Here is a 19,858-nt window from a genome sequence, read left to right on the forward strand (position 1 = left end):
AACAGAAAATGTCCACAAGTAACATTTGCAAAATAAATTCTTCAAAGCAGTTAACGTTCTTGTTTACTATTCAAATGACAAAGTTTTAATCAGCCTATCAGTGCGTCTTTACTGCTTTTATGTGACCTGTACTGTGCAGGAGGGGGCGGGACAAAGTTGGTGCTGCATTGTTTTGATTTAGGTTGCTAAAATCTAGTTTTCAGCATTGGAGGTAAAATAGTAGAAATAGACGACAAAGAAAGCAAAGTATATTTGGGCTGATAATCATTTCAAGATATTTCCCAAATAAATTACATGCAGACTGAGGTAATTGTTTTCCATATCTTAATGTGTATTTGAAGAAAATACGATCGATCGCTATTTAGCTTCAGAATCGCACATTAAACAAAAGGCTACTACAGAGGCTGCTGAACAGAACGTAAAATAAACAGCTTTCAGAAAACAAACTGGAAAGTCAGCCCAGACGACAAGTATTCCTGTCTGCAAGTTAAATCAGTACTAAAACGATCCAGCACAGCCACCTCACTTCAACCTGCTGCTTACAGTTGGAATTTTCGACCCGAATAGCCACGTCTTCTTTGTTTTGACTCGGTACTAATAAAATAAATTGTTGGATGGGACAAATAACATGACAACGAACGTGCTGCATACATTGACTTTATTAAAGTATGCCAGATGCCCACCCTTGTGTAACCGAGTTTTTGGGCTGTTTCTAATCGATTTCTACATCTGTATAACTTGACAAAGCTTTGCCTTAACTTCCAACCAATTCAGTGGATGCAGACGTGCAGTCTCAATGTATGGGCAAGTCAACTGCAGGGGGATGCTGCATACTCCCCTTTAACAAATGCCAGCACTGTTTTAGTAAGGAAGCAAGTACCACTATTTTTAGGCTTTATAGTGTTCTGAAATACTGTCTAATTAGGTTTATTTAATGTTTAAACATGTCCGCGAAATGTCCGCAAAATCCTAATTTTATTCCGCAACATACCCGTGAAATACGTAAATTTACCGCGATTTAAGTAGACCCCTACCTATAAGACCTGAAAAAAGGCAATGCGATGGAGATGCACAACAACGCAGGAAGTTGGTCTGCCCTTAATTTATGCAAGACGTATTTAGACGTACTTAAAGGGGAAAACCGTAGAAAGGGAAACCATATCTTTGCGGAAAATAATGCAAAAATAATTTGATAATATATTTCACTGTTCATTTGCGTTTAAACATATAATACAATTTTTTTTATTTATTTTTTAATACATTTAGTGGTTGCCAATTATTTTTTATTATTTTCTCCCCAATTTGGAATGGCCAATTATTTTTAGGCTCAGCTCACCGCTACCACCCCTGCGCTGACTCGGGAGGGCGAAGACGAACACACGCTGTCCTCCGAAGAGTGTGCCGTCAGCCGACCGTTTTTTTTTCAAACTGCAGACTCGCCATGCTGACACCCAAGAGCTACAGCGTCGGAGGACAACGCAGCTCTCAGGCAGCTTACAGGCAAGCCCGCAGGCGCCCGGCCAGACTACAGGGGTCGGCTGGTGCGCGGTGAGCCGAGGACACCCTGGCCGACATAACCCTCCCTCCCCCCGGGCGGCGCTCGGCCAATTGAGCGCCGCCCCTGGGAAGCTCCCATCCTCGGTCGGCAAAGGAATAGCCTGACTCAAACTCGAGACGTCCAGACTATAGGGCAAATCCTGCACGCCACGTGGAGCGCCTTTACTGGATGCGCCACTCGGGAGCCCCTGTATAATAGAAATTTTAAATGAAAATATATTTAATCCACGTTTACCGTTTAAACCCTTACAGCCCTAAATTGGGAATATGTTATGAATATTTAGTATACATACATTTGGTTAGTCTGCTGTTTTGAGTGGTGTCTTTGCTGCAGTGTCTGTAAAAGCAGTCTTTCTTTACTGTACATCTTCACTGTTGAAAGTGAAATGCCTTCCATTTTGACACACATACATGCACAACAACGATGACTGTCTTCATAATTAATTAAAACTATTTGAACACTTGCTTTCTACCTGCTAATCGGCTGTTGAAATTCTGAACACAGATCATACGTTGCTGTAAGCACCTGGTTGTGATCTTCATATACATAGTGCTGGGACGAACACAGGATTTTCATGTTCGGATATTTGCTCATAATTTAAATATTAGTTTGTTTTTCAAAAAGTAATAAAAGCCATTATATTGCACAGAACGCAGGCAGAGATAGCTCCTATATGTGTGCCTTATTTTACAGAAAGAGGTTACACTATATGTAACACATTAAAGTAAAAAAATATCCCAGGAGTAAAGAATACGTTGTGTAGGCCTTACTTTACCCCAAGTTAAACGTTGTTTTGTTTATTCCCGAAATAAGTAGCACGCAAAGTTGACACTTTTTTTTTTTCTTCATTCCTTGCCATTGCCGTTTTCTTCACAGTAAACAGTGGCCATAGACAAGTTATTCATAAAGTAATAACACAAGGTTTACTTGTGCCTTTTTATAGCTGAACAAGCAAACAAAAACTGAAATTTAACTGCTGTTTTGATTTATTATTATTGTTATTATTATTATTATTATTATTAATTTATATATATATATATATATATATATAATATATATATTTTTTAAATATATTAATCTCACTTCACACTGAGCTCTTTTTCATTTGCCATTTGTTTTAAACTGTCACGCAACTTCCAGTGAGGCGGTAAATAAGTGCAAGGTGTTTTTGTCATTTCTAGCGAATACGAACATCTAATTTTTGTATCCAAACACATGCCAGGAAGTATTTGTTCGGATATTTGTCCTAACACTAAATGCATACTTGGATTTTATTTCTTGAACACTCCTGATGCAAGAGGTACACCTTTATGCTTTTGGCTTAAAGGTAACAAAGTTTGAAATGCAACTTTTTACACTGAGTCTTATTCTTTATTCCCTCTGCATGTAAAGTAATCTCTTTCTTGCAATTGTAAGAACATCTTTGAGCAGAATGCGAATGAGCAGGTTAGAATTCTCATGGCAGTTCTGCATTAATATTGAAGGTCCAGTTAAGTTTTTGCATCCAAACTAAACTGTGTGTAATTTAAGAATTCTATGTGTTGCATTTGGTAGAAAAGGTAGACCTAGTCTTCAGTTTGATATTCAAGCTTCAGTCCAATTTCTAATTCCTGAAAATGTCAGTACTTTCTGTCTTCCATGATGTTTGAGTTATCTTGGTAGCTTTACCTTAGACCAGCCTTATATTTTATCATGTGCACTGAAGGTGGCCCTCCCAGTGCGTTGGCACAGTAGAGCACTCTTCTTATTTTTTTGCTAAGACATGTCATAATGCTTTAGCCAATTAGCAGTGGAGTGGCTGTTATGTGCTTGCTGGAATTCCAATTTGTGAAGCTGGTCATGTTTCATTACACATATCCTACCTTTGTCTGAACACCTAAACTTCTCATTAGACTTCAGCCTTTGTACACTGGGATTAAGGTGGGTAAAGCACTAGCTTCTGCTGAACTGCAGACAGTGACGTGGGGGTAGGGGAGGTTGAGGGGTAATACCTGTACCTGCTCCAGCTCTATCTTCTGCAGCAGCTGCCACTGTATGGCAGTAAATTGTTCAGTTAATTCTATAGAAGAGTTAAATGGTAATAAAGGTGAATTTATGTCCTTATCTAGGCTAGCCGATTTATACAAAAATAGGTAGGTAGGTGGCTAGCTAGCCGCCTGCTCGGTGCTTGAAGAGCTTTGTGAAATGGGACTGTCACAAAGACGGCCGGAGTGGGTGGCGTCAGACCAGAAGCAGGAATTCACAGACACAGACAGTGGTTGTGATGAGCTGAGTGCAATGGCTGCACTCAGCGTTTATTAACAAATAAAAGGTTTGAAAGCAGCACAAAACACTGGACACGGCACTTGCGCCAAAATAAAGAGACAACCAAAAACGAACACACACTAACAAACGGGGACGAACAAACACGGTGAGTGAAAACACTTCTAATTTACGTTCTTACTTTGTTTTATTTTCTCCTTCTCTCTCTCCCGTTCTCCACTCACCGAACACCTAACCCTGAGTGAATGCTACGTGTCTCTATATATACTGTTGTGCTGGGATTCAATTACTAATTAATTATTCACTTGAATTCCAGCACGTGAATTAATTCTGTGCAACCCCGTGCTCACATATTACATTTAACCAGCACGTGAAGTGATTTGTGCCCTCCTCGTGCCTAAATACAAATCTTCACTTTTTAAATCACACGTGAAACACAGACCCGTTTATATCCCGTGTACCAATGACTATACACCAACATTTACACACGCACGCAACATACAAATGCACACAGGGACGGGGCGCATTGCCACAGGGACCCAGGAATGCAAAATGCTTTGTCACATGTTTCAGGTCCTGCCATGGTCTCTGTTCCTAGTGGGCGGTCATTGTACTGGGACTTTTTATTTATTTTTTAAAAAACTGGTTACTCCTGGATGCCATCCAGCCAGGATGTTAAAACAATAATCCAGCTTTAAAGAGCAGCATAGAAGGAGGAAGCTGTGAGTGTGTGATGCAAATGAATCGGCTTATCGCCTAAATTTGATTAACAATGTCCCTACCATTTGAGTAGCAGATATTTTGTTTATTCATGTGTGTCACTTTCTGTGAAGAGTTCCTATTAAGCAATTCCAGCATTTGCAGAAAAATATATATTTTTAGCATTCCCCTGTGTGGGGTGTGTGGTATGGTGTTTTTTTTTTTTTTTTAAAAAGACTTAGTGTTGATTTAAAGGTCAGTGAAATAGTTACAAATAGTTAGGGTTGATAGCTGGTGCCCATCGATAACACAGAACAAAAGATCAATTTGTTTTTGCTGTTGTGAAAACAGGCTTTGTGGGCCTGCTGCTTTGAGGATATACAGAGTTAAACACAGGGATGCAGAAAACCTACAGGTGGTTTTAAACCTTGGTTATGAAACTGCCCAGTTGGGTTCGCAATATTTGTACTGTTTTTGAAAAGGGGGAGATGCACACCCCAGCAGTTTGGAGTAGGGTTGTCAAAAATACCGATACTTTGATACTATCGCAATACCAAATTTCAAAAACAGTTCTGAGCCTCATTAATTCTGCATTCAGTAGTACCAAAAAACAGAAAGTATCAGAGCACTCTGTACTTGTATAATGAATTGCGTGTTTGCGTCCTTCATGTAAAAGACGGATTCGTTCTATTAAAAAAAAAAAAAGCTTCCCTTTTATATCCGTGCAGGGACACCATACACTCCAGGTGGAAACAACGACAGCGAGACAGCCAGGATTCAGGAGTAAAAGGTTAAGATGGAAGGCACACAAGCCCAGCGGCCCGCGCTCTTAGAAAAAGAGAACAGCAGGAGTGCTGTGTGAAAATATTTCGTTTATGAAGCGAATGAGCAGGGCAAAGTAAAATATCCTTCCAAGCCCATATACTAACGGTGCTTTAAGACGATACAAACAAAATGAGGCAACACCTCAAATTTAGTGAAGCATTTGGCGGACAAGCACTCTGACCTCTTCATATAATTCAGACAGGTTAGCGACAGCGTAGATTATTGAATGAATGCAACATATATACGTTAAAAATACATGTCCTCAAGAAAACGATGAGGAAATGTGAAATTAAGAAAGCAGGTTAGCTAATTTAGCGCTAATGTGTACGTTGTTGTGATCTACGTTGGAGTGATAGATAGTATTTTTGTCTGCCTTCACATTAATGTTACAAATAACGACTAGTTATCTGTTAATGTATCAAACACACTTCACAGATTTCTCTCTGAGATTAGTCTAGCTTTATTGCGGTCGCCCCCGGGCTCGGCCTTCTAAGACGTAGTACACGAGAGCGGTATATCATAGGCGCATATGGCTGTCACTCTTGGAAAGGGGCGGACTGTGTCTTTCTAATTATACCAAATATGGGCGTCTACGTCGGTGTGAATCTGACCTGACTGCTTCACGCTGTGTGTGAGAGCACTGGATGGAGCAGACGCGCAGGATAGCAAAGAAAACATTGCAAAACAAAATAAAACAAGATTGCGTTTCCCTTGTTTTTGATAATTTTCTTCTTTTATATATTTTGCATTTCTTGCGTTTTCTTTAGTTTTGTTATAAATGGCTGTAACTTTTGTTCTGGTGTTCCAATTTTAATTCTTTTATTTTAGACATGTTCCCAAGACCAACTCGGAGCACTGAAAAAAATATTTGACAACAAATGTTCTTTTTTTCTAAAAAGCGTATTTTATTTTCATCCTGCCATTCGTTAGTTTTTTGTTTATTATTATTTATTTCTTAGCAGGCGCCCTTATCCAGAGCGACTTACAATTGTTACAAGTGATCATTATTTTTTACACACAATTACCCGTTTATATAGTTGGGTTTTTTGCTGGCGCAATCTAGGTAAAGTACCTTGCTCAAGGGTACAGCAGCAGTGTCTCCCACCTGGGATTGAACCCACGACTCTCCGGTCAAGAGTCCAGAGCCCTGATCACTACTCCACACTGCTGCCCTGTGTTTCTTTACTAAATTTATTGGGTATCAAATCAAACAATGGATTTTTTTATTTTCTGAACCCCCAGTTTGTGCTAATTTATTCCACATATGGTACTCACCTGAAACCCCTGTAGTCACAGTTATACGCACAAATATAATAACAGTTAAAACTTTGAGAACCTTTCTCTGTCAATAATGTACAGAGCACTCACCTGAATCACTTAATAAAAATCTCATATTCATCCACTTTGTAGTTTTACTTCATCCTCTTTATTTCACTACCAAAAACAAGCAGAACTATTAGGGCCAGTCAATCATAGTCATACACAAAAAAAATCCTTAAGTGATAATATGCAAATTACGTTTACTGCACCTGCACCGTTTGACATAGAATCAAGATTGTTTACCTTTTATTAAAGGAATGTTCTCTTATTTTGCGTGTTAAGATTTTATTTTTATTTTTTTGCCGTGGTATCGAAGAGGTATCGAGTATCGTGAAACTGAACTGGTATCGTATCGAAGTTCAAAATCCTGGTATCGTGACAACCCTAGTTTGGAGTTTTACAAAGCACTTGCACTGCTCATTTTAAGGAAACATTTCCAGATTGGGGGTGGGAAACTGTCATGCGTTGCAGTACAGCATTCTAGAAATCTGTTAACTTATGTTTTGTAGGTATTTCACAGTCCATTGAAATTAAACTTGTTTATAGGAAAAAAACATCCATTCCAATGCCTGTTCTTAAATCTTCTGTTTTGTTGTTTTTGTATCTGCAGGCTGTCCTCTGCCGAGGCAGTAAGTGCGTGGTGTGGAGCTGGCCTCGGCACTGGGAAAGGCCACTGCGCCCGTCTCTCTGCACTGCATGGCTGCAATGGCGCCCGCTCTTACCGACGCGCCAGCCGAAGCTCACCACATCCGCTTCAAACTGGCTACCCCGTCCTCCACACTCTCCCCGGGCAGCGTGGAAAACAACAGCAACGCCAACAATATCCTGATCTCCAGCAACGGCACCAGCAAGCACAAGGCCATCATCTCGTCGGCGGAAGAGCACACCCTTGACTTCAGGGGCAACCCCAAGAAGGAAGAGCAGCAGCGGGGCAAACTGCAGCCGCTGGTGGCCTCTTATCTCTGTTCTGATGTGACTTCGGTCGCCACAACCAAGGAATCTAGGAAACTTCAAGGAGTCATTATTAAACAGAAGGTCCTCAAATCACACTCTCTTTTGACTCCACCCACCATCTTCAATAGCAGTGATATCCGGGCCGAGCTGCTCGCCAGGCAGCACCAAGCTCTGGAGTTTACTGGGGAGAACCTTAAAATGATGAGCGGCAGTCAGCCAGTTGCCCCAGCCCAGGTGCCAGTGAATGGCCTTGCTAAGAAATTTGCTAAATCCATGGGTAACTCTGACTGGGACGGACCTGCAGCTCTGGCTGCAGTCAACAAAAGCAAGACCAGACCCTCTGTTGCCCCCGGCACTGAGGCCTGTCCCTCCAAGGATTTCAAAGGCAATTCATCCAAGTGCACTCTTCTGAAAGGGTGCGTTGCAGAGGAGCAGCCACTTGGGAACTTGCCTACAAATAACACTGAGCAGTCTACTGCGGCAAACCAATTGGACCTTGCAGCAGGTCAAGTAGAAGGTGAGGAAGGATATGTGGGAAACGGGATATCCACAGACTCCAAATCAACAGAACTCACTGTGGGAAGTGCGGGTTGCAGTGGCAACAGCCAGGTAAAATCCACTCCTGCATCCGACCACAATCCCTTCAGCACTTTGGACGCTGAGATACGTGCTAGGACCCTGCTGAACCAAAGCCGGCAAAGCGAGATCGAGAACAGGATTCGGCGACTGCGCAAACGCCTGCAGGTGGTGCAGGCCAAGCAGGTGGAGAGGCATGTTCAGCAGCAGCTGGGTGGGTTCCTGCAGACTAGCTTCAGCAAGCTACCTAGTTTGGACTCCCTTCGCCAGCGCAGCCCGGCCGTGCTCACCCGCAAAGCCGAGGCCGCCCTTCGTCGAGTGGCCAGTGAAACCAGCACTTCCGATGGACTGAGCCACTTCCTGAAGAGCGGCTCTGTGCCCATGGAACTAGAGAGGCTCTCTCTGAGCGGAACAGCTAATCTGAGGGCAGCAGAGCAGGCCTTCGACTCAGATGTCACAGACAGCAGCTCTGGGGGCGAGTCTGACATTGAGGAGGAAGAACTGACCAAAGTGGACATTGAGCAGCGACACATCTCATTGTAAGTATACCAGGTAAACTGGTGGAGTTCATAACTAAAGATTTGGCGACATCCAGGTCTTTGTTCAGACCTTGTCCTACCTGTATTAAGTCTCCAACCAAATCTACAAATAGTTTAAAAAAAAAAAAAAAATCTATACCAGTATAGGAGTTTCCTGTGAAAGTCTCAAATTTCCCATCAGATGTTGAACTCTTGGATCTGTGTTTCAGTGAGACATTAACAATGTAAGTAAATTGGAAATGGGAGAAAGCTTCAAGTTGTAGGTTTAATGAATTGTGTCACTGGTACTGCTGACTGATGGTGTTCTGCATAAGATTTCAGCCAGCATCCTGTTTTTAGTTAAGTTTTGAATAAATCACTGACAGTTTTCACAATTGGGTCCTGCCACGGCTGAGGAAAGCATAGAGGATGTTACCCACTTATCTGTGAGCCTCATTTGTTTTTTGTTAATTTTTTCTAAGGAAATTTATATGGCTGGTCAAAGCAGGTGCAGTATCTTCTTCATTTTTAGCTTCATATTTGCAGAAACGCACCTGAAATGAGTTGCCTATGTTGCAGTCATTGCCCACAAATTGCAAAGCTTATTTTCCAGAATGTTAAGTACATTTTAATTGACAAGCAGTTGGGGATATAAACAAGGTCCACCAGCCGACAAGGCAATAATTAAGATGATAAATGCAGGTGTTCATGCTGAATGTACAGCCAGTAAGAATGGCTGGTCCTGTAGGCCAACTTTGCTGCCAGAACTGAAAAAAAAGAGAAACAGGTTGGAACTGTTCTTTCTAGTGGGTTTGAAATGGCATTTGTGAATTAATGCAAAACTGCTCCCATGACACTGCCGCTAATGCTGTTTCAGGTTTTAATGGATCTGGTACACAGCTGAATTTGGAAGGCTTACAAGTTAATGTTTGAGCTCCTAACAAAACCTGTTGCACAGTATTTTATGCAGCTATTTCTGTCCCCTTGAGATAGCATCCTTTCCAAGGGTCTAAATACAAGAAAAACCAAATATCTCAATCCTATGGTCACTGATGTCTGAATGTGGTGAGCATTGGTCCTTGTATGTAAGACGAGGTACTGTCATTCCTCCTAGCTGTAGAATTAAATTTCTTGAAGCAACAGTAAATGGTTCCTTATGATAAATATTGAGATTACATAAACATACATTTACCGGGCACTAGGATAATCCGAGATTAACTTTATGCAGGCATGCATATTTTATTATTTCCCCAGTGTCTGTTTTGCTGTTAAGTCCTTGTTATTAGATTGATTCTGTCAGACTCGCAGTATCAAGTAAGTTGAATCATTGCTGCAGTAATGTTGCCGGGTTTGTCCTGTCCAATTTTATTTACCAGCTCCAGGAAAAATGCCGTCCAAATGTATATATTTTCATATTCTGTTATGCCTGCAATAAACCCATCTCGTAACAAAGCTTGTATTGACAGCAGGTAATTAATAGGCATCCTAAAATTTATTGTAGAAGACAATAACAGTGGTCATTTAGTGACAAGAGCTTAATGAGATTAAATATACATCAGGTTTTTTATTTGTCACGTTATTAAACAAAGATGATCCTTGCTGAAATAAAGTCTGTCAAATGGGGTTGCTGAAAGAATTGGGATTATTTCAAGATTGTGATCACAAAGCACGTTAAGATGCCTAATGTAGTGCTGGGACGAACATGGTTAATAAAAGCCATTTATATTGCTCTGAACGCAGGCAGAGGCAGCATAGCAGCAGGGGCAGGGGGTGTGGCCGCGGCCCCTGTGTGTGTGCCTTTATTTTACAGCAAGACTTTACGATATGTAACACGTTATAATATAAAAATATCCCAGGAGTAAAGAATAAGTTGTGTAGGACTTTACCTCAATGAATTAACTACAAAACAAAGGGTGACAAATAAGTTAAATGTTGTTTTGTTTATTCCCGTACATAGACACTGCATTTTATTACTTTTTTTCATTCCTTGCCATTGCCGTTTCTTCACAATAAACAGCCTGCATTGTATGAAATTATAAGGTTACAACAACAATCGAGCTGTTTTGAAAATGAAAGCTAATTCCAGCACGGTACCGCTACATTTAAAATATTCATGCACTGTGTTATACTCCTGATTTTCCATTCTGAGAATGGGCAAATTCCGTTTTTCAAAATGACCAATTCCGTTTTTGCCGTTTTTACCAATTTATTAAGAATTAACAACGTAATTTGAACATAAATAACATTTTTACAATAAAAATCTATTGAATTCATTCATTTTTGTCATTTTGTAGTGAATATAAACATCTGTTTTTTGTATCTGAATACATGTAAATGAAAAAATATATATATAATATATATATATATATATATATATATATATATATATATATAATATTAATTATAATTTTCATTCAGATATTTGTTCCAGCACTATGTTTACATGTCTGGTCGTCGCACTTTTTTGTTTTGTTGGTTTTAATTATTTTCCAAATGGGTCATTCCGTGTCAATTCAATTCACCATGCGACTTGGATTTTTATGAAACTTGGTAAATAGTTAGATAATGCTAGGAGTTGCATAACTCCAAAGAGAGGTGGCATATCATAGCTTTTGTCTCCCAGACGTGAAAAACCTCACACATTTAGGTAAAAAGCTAATAACTTTTTACAATATTTATGATAGAGCTACAAAATCTTCAATATTAGAGTTGTAGCCATAGATTCCAAAAATCGCATCACTGCTTATCAGACTTTTCTGTGGTTACTCACACATACCATTCTGTATCATACATGGCAGGCACATACTGTCCAGGCTGCAGACTGTTGGTATCAATTCCTGCTGGAGCCTTTTGAGAGATTGTTAATTGCACATGGGTATTGGTCATCTTTTGAAAGACACAATATTTCCAAGTCCTCTTTTTAGTCAGAGGGACAAACTTGTGATGGCTGCGGGTACCAGTGATGTTCTTGGCAACCGACAGGCACTGCTCAGGTATTGTTGTTTAACATCTTCAGTAGAAATGAAAGAATTTCACTGCCTTGATGTTTCTCATCCCATGTGTACACTTGATGGAGAGTCAATGTTTGGTTTAACCCTTTGCGATCCATTTATTCAGCGCCTGTCAGAGGCGTCAGGTGTAATTTATTTTACACACGCTGTTTAAAAGTAATTTTATTCACAGTAAAACAGATTTAAAAGGCACTACATATCAAAAGGCACTCTGTAATAGGTCTCCAGCCTTGCCCCACTCCTTGTTTGCTGTATTTCACATATCTCTTCATAGTAGTGCATACTGATCAGTCCTCTCCTGATCACTTGATTTTTCACCAAACTCCTCAATAATGCTATCCAAGTCATCATTTTATTACTAGCTTGGCAAATGTCTGATTTTTCTTTGAGCGCTGGATGTGGAAGCAGATATCTTGTTTGTTTATGTCTGTGGTGAAGGGACTATGCGTATTGCTCAGATCCGCCTCCGTTGTGCGTGTGTGTGTTTTCCCCCAGCTTCTGTCAGCCTCTCTTGCCCATTGAAAGCTTTTGTCATTTTTTATCCGAAAAAATCTGAGTAGGGACCTGTGTGATGCCTTTTTGATGATGACGGACAGGGTTCGACATCGGACCGGAAAGGAAAAATTATAATGTTGGATCCGACATAGGACTGCAAATGGTTAAAGCAATAGCTTGCAAACTAGCTCTTGCTACAAGTTGTTTTACTGTTCCACCAATGCCATTGCCATCACAGGGGCTTTTTCCATGACTGTAGCAAAGAGGTTCCACTCTGCTTCAATACCCTAATCCTCCTTGTGGAGTTTTTTTAGGTTCTTGCAGTTCTTGTATTATGCAGCTGCTCCATCACTGAAGTAGTTGACACTGCCTGCATTACTGTGGTAATAAAACAGTGTACTGTAGTTGCTCCAGGATCCAATTCATCACACTACACAGGCTAAAGATCTTTTGGCGATTTTGGCCATAGCAGCTACTATTTTGAAGGTTCTGCTAATGCGAAGGGGTATAACACTACGATTTTTATTAAATAAATAAATGATTGATTGATAGTCTTTGAACGTTTATGAAATATTATTTCAATACCATGTGTGTTTTCCTTAAATAACTGTTAAAATAGGAATCACAAATCAAACAAATGTCACTCTCCTCAATCAAAAAGATCGAGGTTGTCTTGACAGAAATAGACGAGTTTACCACAGACTGGTCATTCATTAAAAGAAGTAGTGTGTCTCAATCTAACGTCTACTGTGAATACTGCCAGACAGACTTCTCTGTGAAACATTGTGGGCGTCATGACTGTATCACTTGAGTAGGTTAGAAGAAACACCAGCAATAAGCAAAATCTGACACTCCCCATTACTGTGTTTGTGCAAATGGGTTTTAAGTCGCTTTTAAATAATTATTGGATACTACACTGCATTTTGTGGTTTGACAGTTGCAGAGTAGTAAATGTAAATAAAAAAACAATTCCAAAATTATGGATTGAACAGCAAAAATTAGAGCATTGGCTTGCCATTTTAAGTTCTAGGGCTAGCAGCCCCTGGCTTAAAAAAAAATCTGGTACTATTTTTCCGCTACTATTTTCTACTTTCATAAGTTGGTATCTCTGGTCTCCACACACCGGACACAATGCGATTTGTTCGGTGATTAAAATGGTATTTTCACGTGACAATACCTTTCACACCAGTGGCGATGTCGTGGCAAATTTCGCCCACCCCCACCTATAAAAGTTTATTAACAAACGTTATTACGTGTCAAAACAACAACGCAACTATCGGTGTGTCTGTATGAGAGTTAGTTCAAATTAGGTTCATGTTTTTCAATATAATATTACAAATAACTGATATTAACAAATAATTGTTATATAGTAATTAAACCATATTTTATGTTTTGTCTTAGTCACACGCATATAGCATCCAGAGATAAATAACAAAAGCCAGAAAATTATCAACATTATGATTTAAATACAAATAAACGCACAAATATATTTTAGTTTTTACTGTTTGATACGATGCGATAGGCGAGTCTCCTGATTTTGTATCAGCTGGAAAAAAAAACATACAGCTAATAAAGTAGAATACATAATAGCTTTTCAGAATACATATTTAAGTAAAGGTAAACAAGTTGTACACACCAGTTCCCTGGAAATTGACTGCCAGATGTTCTTCCTCATTGTTGTGTCTTTATAATTTCTTGTGTCTTATTTTTTCAGCTCCAGGTATGTTGATACTGCAAGAAACATCTTTTTTTCCTGCCATTGTTTACTGAAGGCACGCAAGGGAAGCTGTTCCTTATCAGTCAGTTCCTAGCTGCCGTATCAAAAATACATTCCCTTGTCGCATCGCGTCTGGTGTGTGGAGACCTTAAGGCAATGAAGTTCATAATTTTCTTGTTGCCGGTAATACACTGTAAATGGATGGAGTGTTGCTTGGGACATCTCCCAGTGCTGCATCTTGACAGATAAATGAATACTTTTCTACAGAATCTAGCAGGACAATGAGAGAACTTACAGGAAGTGATATGGTCAAGTCCTTCAGATATGCAGCCTGAGCTTTTGCAAAGTGGTGCTGAGCTGCCTTGTCCACTGCAGCACAAGTAATGCTGATGAATTCTAACAGTGTCTGAGAGGTTCTTGGTTTGGTCTGTGCGCCATGAGTCCACTGCTTGTATTGGATGATGTCTTCATCATCCATCTCAGCTTCTTCAAAGAGCCCCTGTAGATAGGCTGACAGATTCTCTACCCCAAGGCATTCAAGGCAGCGATGGATCATGCACTGTCTTCTCTCTGTGGAGCATGCCAGTTGCAGGAATAGTTCCTTGTAATCTAGTTTAGTGCTGAAACCAGTAGCCTTAGATTTTGATGAATCTCACATATGCAGACACTGTGCATACCACTTGCATCTACAGTCAAGCACCAGGGCGGTCGCAGCTCGCACTATTTTGAAAATCCAACCCCAGACATTGGAGCAACATAACTTGGAATGATTGTTAACAGAAAACAAAACTATTACTGTCTGAAAGAAAACACTTCAAGGTATTTTCTTTAACTTACAAATATGATATAGAAAGGCTAAATTAATTGAGTAATGAAAGTAAATAAATACTGAAATAAATATCAAGATAGAAAAATCAGTACTCAAGTTTTAAAACTATGGATAAATAAGTTGAAGTGTTCTGTTTTTAATTCTTAATAAATATTTAGTAACTCTGAGCTCTTACCTTTCATTGCTGCCTTGTGAACTGAAAAGGGATCACAGCACTCGACTCCACTTGATGGGTTGAATATCTCTGTAGAAACACTGCCTTTTGATGATGGCACACAGTTGGATTCTTGCTCGCACCAAGTGTGCCCTGCGTTTGGATCTCCAGAGCAGCACCTTTTTATTTTCCTCTCCAATATCATTAATGAACAGCAGACCTACGGTCCTTGTAAAATTGATTTTGTGACACTCCTGATTGTCCGTCCGATAGAGCACTTTCTAGCTTCCACTTCAGCCACCCCTACACAATGACTTATCAAGCTTATTGTAATGTTGGGACTGAAACAATTTACAGTTATTAAATAAGCTCTTAAGTGTAGTTATTTATTATTATTATTTCTTAGCAGACGCCCTTATCCAGGGCGACTTGGTCATAAACAAATGCATTTCAAGGATCACAGTACAAGTATTAATACAATTAAGAGCAAGATAAAATACAATGACTTCGGTTCTAGCAAGTACCGAAGTCATTGTATAGACTACCTATTTTATATGGGGGTGTCAGCCCATGTATTCTGTGCGTTTTTTGTTGTGGCATGTCAATAATCAATAGTGGAAGGATTAACAAGTTGTAAAACTGCTAGTTTTGTAATTATAAAATATTAAAAGGACAATAAATTTAATACAAAATATTTATTGTTTTGATAGGATAACTCCTGTATTAATATAGATGGTACATTCCTACTACAGTAGACTGTAGAAAGAAAATAGAAACGTTGTCACTGCTGGTGACTTCTGTGTACCTGTTCCCACAGGAAATATCTGGACTGAGAAAATGTGCTGTTTCACACTTGAATGTATGCAGTACAGGATTATTTATTTATTTATTTTTTATTTATTAGCAGACGCCCTTATCCAGGGCGACTTACAGTCGTATTAGTCGTAGGATTAGAAAGAACATGGAAAATGAAATGTTCTGTTAGTGGTGAGCAAAATTTATAGAAAGTATTTTAAACACAACCAAAGAATAATGCAGTGGAAGTTATTTTAAGTATTTGGTAATATTATAATATATAATGCACTTCTGCCTGGCAAAATGTGTGGGGGTGTGTTTTTCTTTTTTTGGGGGAGAGGGAGGGGGGTTTATCATGAATATCTTGGGAATTTTTAAAGATCCCAAAATGAAATTCTATCCAGATTTGGATCAATGTTATGACTCCCTTGTGTGTAAATCTCAACTTGATGCCACCTATGCCACATCTTTTTGTGTGGTTTTTCTTGTTTTTGTTTTTTTTTACTCACCTGTGGACCTAGCGGACTGCTAAAAAAAAAAAAATAATCCTTTGACCCATTGATCCTCCATTTAACCATGAAAGGTATGTTTAACAATTCTTTTGGTGTGATTTTTAGATTCTATGACTAAAATATATCTGTGAATTTTGGTAGCTCTATCATACTTTTAAGTTATTGGCTTTTAAAAGCACTGTGTTTTTTTGCAACCTTGGCTACCCAAGAAAGGGGTGGTTCTATCTGGAACTATTAGGAATTGACCGCTCAAATACGTCTTGGTCAGGACATTATTGGACACAAGGTATTAAGAGGTGTCTGCCCATCTGATTTTATGTATGTTGCACTCGCATTTGTTCTTGATCTGCTTATCCAATTGTGGTCATACTTTGTTTGGACGTTCTTTACCACCACTTGAGAATCTGGGATAGATGTACGTAAATGTTGAGCTAATGTTGAGGAAGAAAGTTGGTGTTTTGACTGGTGAAGAAGTTCTTTTATGGGTCTCTTGCATGTGGGTTCAGCTTCTGTTGGTCACCTAGTCGAGTTCAAATAAATATCTTACCCTTTTCTTGCCTTGAGAAATAGCCTTATATTTAAATGGTTACTTCCTGCGATTGTAAGCTCTCCTGTCACTGGCATGGCATTTGGAATTGGAACTCCATCCACCCTGTAGGCTGGACAGGGGTGGCTTTATTTACATAGACAATAAGATAACAGGTAACACTTTTGTTAGTGTTTATGTAAACATCCCATCACAGATTAATTTAGTTGAATTTCCTGTTTGTCTTCCACCAAGCACCTTTTGACATTATAAATCAGGGTTCGACATTAACCATGGCCTGGCGGCTCTGGGCCGGTAGGGATCAGTTTGGCCGGTAGTTATGAAGCACCACAGGACCAACTGGGCCGGTAACATTTTTGAACTATAATGTGTCAGTGTGCCAGAAAGCTCAAAAAAAAAAAAAAATTACAAACCAATTTTTATTACCCCCCACCCCCCCCGATTAGCGGCGTAATTGAACTCTTCCGAACTTTCCCGCAGTAAGTCGTATTTGAAATGCTGTTGGTAATACTTTTTTTTTTACAACTAAGCAACCAACTGCACCAATAAGCCAAAAGTAAAGTGTTTAAATCAATAATGATGAAGAACATTTTGAAATAAAAATAAGATGAAAATATAGAGTGAAGTGGAAGAAAGATTTAATCTGGCTTCATGATGACAGTGAAACAAATGTCAGTTACCCAGACTTGCAGATAAAACAGCAGCTTTTTTGTTGGGGATTCAACATTTAGTTGCCCTCATATCCAGTCTTGCACTAATAGTTCGCAAGATAGCAGGTCTGCCGCTGTGACTGCAGCGAAAAAAGATGCACCGATGAATACCCAGATACGCTCATGGAAGCTGGACAACAGGATCGAATTGTCTAACGTTTTGATTTGGGATACAATGTGTTCAGGTCAGAAATGCCATTCACAATCTTTACAGGACTCGTTCGTATCAGCAGTAAGATTGGTGCTGACTTGGGAGAGGCTACACGCGACAACGATCTGAGAACTATTTTTATTATGATTATTTTTTTAATAGTGTTTTTTTTATTTGGATTAGTATAAATCCATTAACCTTTTGGCGTTGCTGTTACCATGGTAACAACTCGGTTGCAGGTTTACTTGTAAAAAAAAGAGTATCATTTGTACACATACATTTTCAAATCTTGAATACAGTATTTTCATTTGCTGACAAGCACGCTAATATGTGCATGTTAAATGGCTGAAAAATTACAATAGCGTATATTTAAAGGCTTCGCTTAGCCACTTTTTTTTGAGACATGGGCTCAATTTGGTTACCGTACACATTACTAAACATATGGAAATGAAAAACTGGGTTTTTTCAGTACCTAATCAGTTTGCATTCACAATGCAGTTTGCAAGTGCAATCGACGTGTTTTATATGGTGTGTGAACCAGATGTTTACAATATCCTGCAAGGCATACTGAAAGATGGCAGTTTCAGGTAAACACTAAAAAGGAGGTTTAATCAAGTTCAAATGATTAGTGTATGTTGTGAAATATGTATGTGTTCACGGAGTGTTTTGTATGCAGTTAGCTAATGCAGTGTCTTTTTTTTTGTGTTTGACACAGAGTACTGCCAGGGCGATCTTACTTTCATTGTTTTTATTTGTAAAAAGTAATCGCGGAGAGAAAGGCAGTACAGCCCAAAACGTCTTTGTAAGTTTCCCGCGGCACTCAATCGGTCAAGCTTCCTGCTATGCCCTTCACACAGAGACACTGAAAATAACACATTTTGTTTTCTTGATCGGTTATCCAGCAAAATATTTTCTACTCATTTAAATAATATTTGACTATTGTAAATCAATCAGAAAAAAACATGTAACATTACTTCAACTAATTTTAGCAGTACGCATTTACAAGTTCTCATTCACAGCGATTTACATCTAAAAAGAATGACATATGATAATATTTATACTATATTAACAGAAGCTGTTTATAAAAATCATTTTAGATTTAAGTAAATATCAGAAACTAACCGCAATTCTTCAACAAGAGAGAGAAGCACCGCCTCCTCTGTTTTGTTTGGTTGTCAGCAACATCACTTTCATATGTAATTTGCTTAAAAAAATAAATAATTGAATGACAGCATATAGTAAATAGAACAATGGAAAGCAGAAGTTGGTGCTTAATTTAAGTTTTTTCTTGTTTTTGGCAACAACTTCTCTTTTAAAGATGCAGCGGTCTGTCGCAAATTCGCACTACTAGCACAGAGCCTCTGTCATTCAAAGTGTTAAGTGTACAAAGATGTACCTGCCACTGTGGCATAAGTATGTGAAATTTACCCACCACATACCAAATTTAAGCCGCGTTTGGCAGATGTTAATTTTGATCCCTGCATCCATGTCAGACTTTCTGTATTTCGGCTGCAAAAATTCAGGATGTGCTATAGTACACACCAGGGTTGGGGTCAATTCCGAAATGTGTTGGTAAACTTCAATTCAAGAATTGGAATTGGAATTTTGAAATTATGAAATCTTCAGGATACAGAATTGGAATTTGAATTGGAATGAAAGGAAATAATTTAATTCCATGAAATTCCACTCATTTTAAAAAGGTCGAATGCCACATTTATTTTATACATCACTATAAACAATACTGATTGCAACAGCATTAATATATACTTTCAAATAGTGTATCTTAAGCATGGCTCAAAGCTTTCAAAACTTAGTTTTTTGCATTTTTGTAATGAGATGTTTAAGAGCTACAGTAGTCCTTAATTTAAGTTTTAAAAATGAGTGGCATGTAACAAGATAGGAGTGAAAAACTAATAGATGAATAAAGAAAAACAAATAATTAAGGACTACTGTAGCTCTTAATCATCTCATTATTTGAGAGCCACTGTGTGTGTGATTTTTTTTTTTTTAAATATATATATATAAAAAAAAAAAATCTCACACATATATACATACACAGTGCCTTGCATAAGTATTCACCCCCCTTGGACTTTTCCACATTTTGTAGTGTTACAACCTGGAATTAAAATGGATTTAATTTGGATTTTTTGTCACTGATCTACACAAAATAGTCCATAATGTTGAAGTGGGGAAAAAAATCGACATTTTTCAAAATTATTTACAAA

At 38.8% G+C, this 19,858-nt stretch overlaps 1 protein-coding gene across 5 annotated transcripts in view; it reads left to right on the forward strand.

The window, feature by feature from the left end:
* LOC117433381 (KAT8 regulatory NSL complex subunit 1-like) overlaps positions 1–19,858 on the forward strand; it is a 124,902-nt gene that overhangs the window by 17,869 nt on the left and 87,175 nt on the right. For all 5 annotated transcript variants that reach the window (XM_059006690.1, XM_059006691.1, XM_059006688.1 and 2 more), the window contains one exon: positions 7,275–8,733. In XM_059006690.1, the coding sequence (XP_058862673.1) occupies positions 7,361–8,733 (1,373 nt within the window). In that variant the 5' untranslated portion in view covers positions 7,275–7,360. The remainder of the gene's footprint in view (positions 1–7,274; positions 8,734–19,858) is intronic.

The sequence above is a fragment of the Acipenser ruthenus genome, chromosome 33 (genome assembly GCF_902713425.1).
Source record: "Acipenser ruthenus chromosome 33, fAciRut3.2 maternal haplotype, whole genome shotgun sequence".
NCBI lineage: Eukaryota > Metazoa > Chordata > Actinopteri > Acipenseriformes > Acipenseridae > Acipenser > Acipenser ruthenus.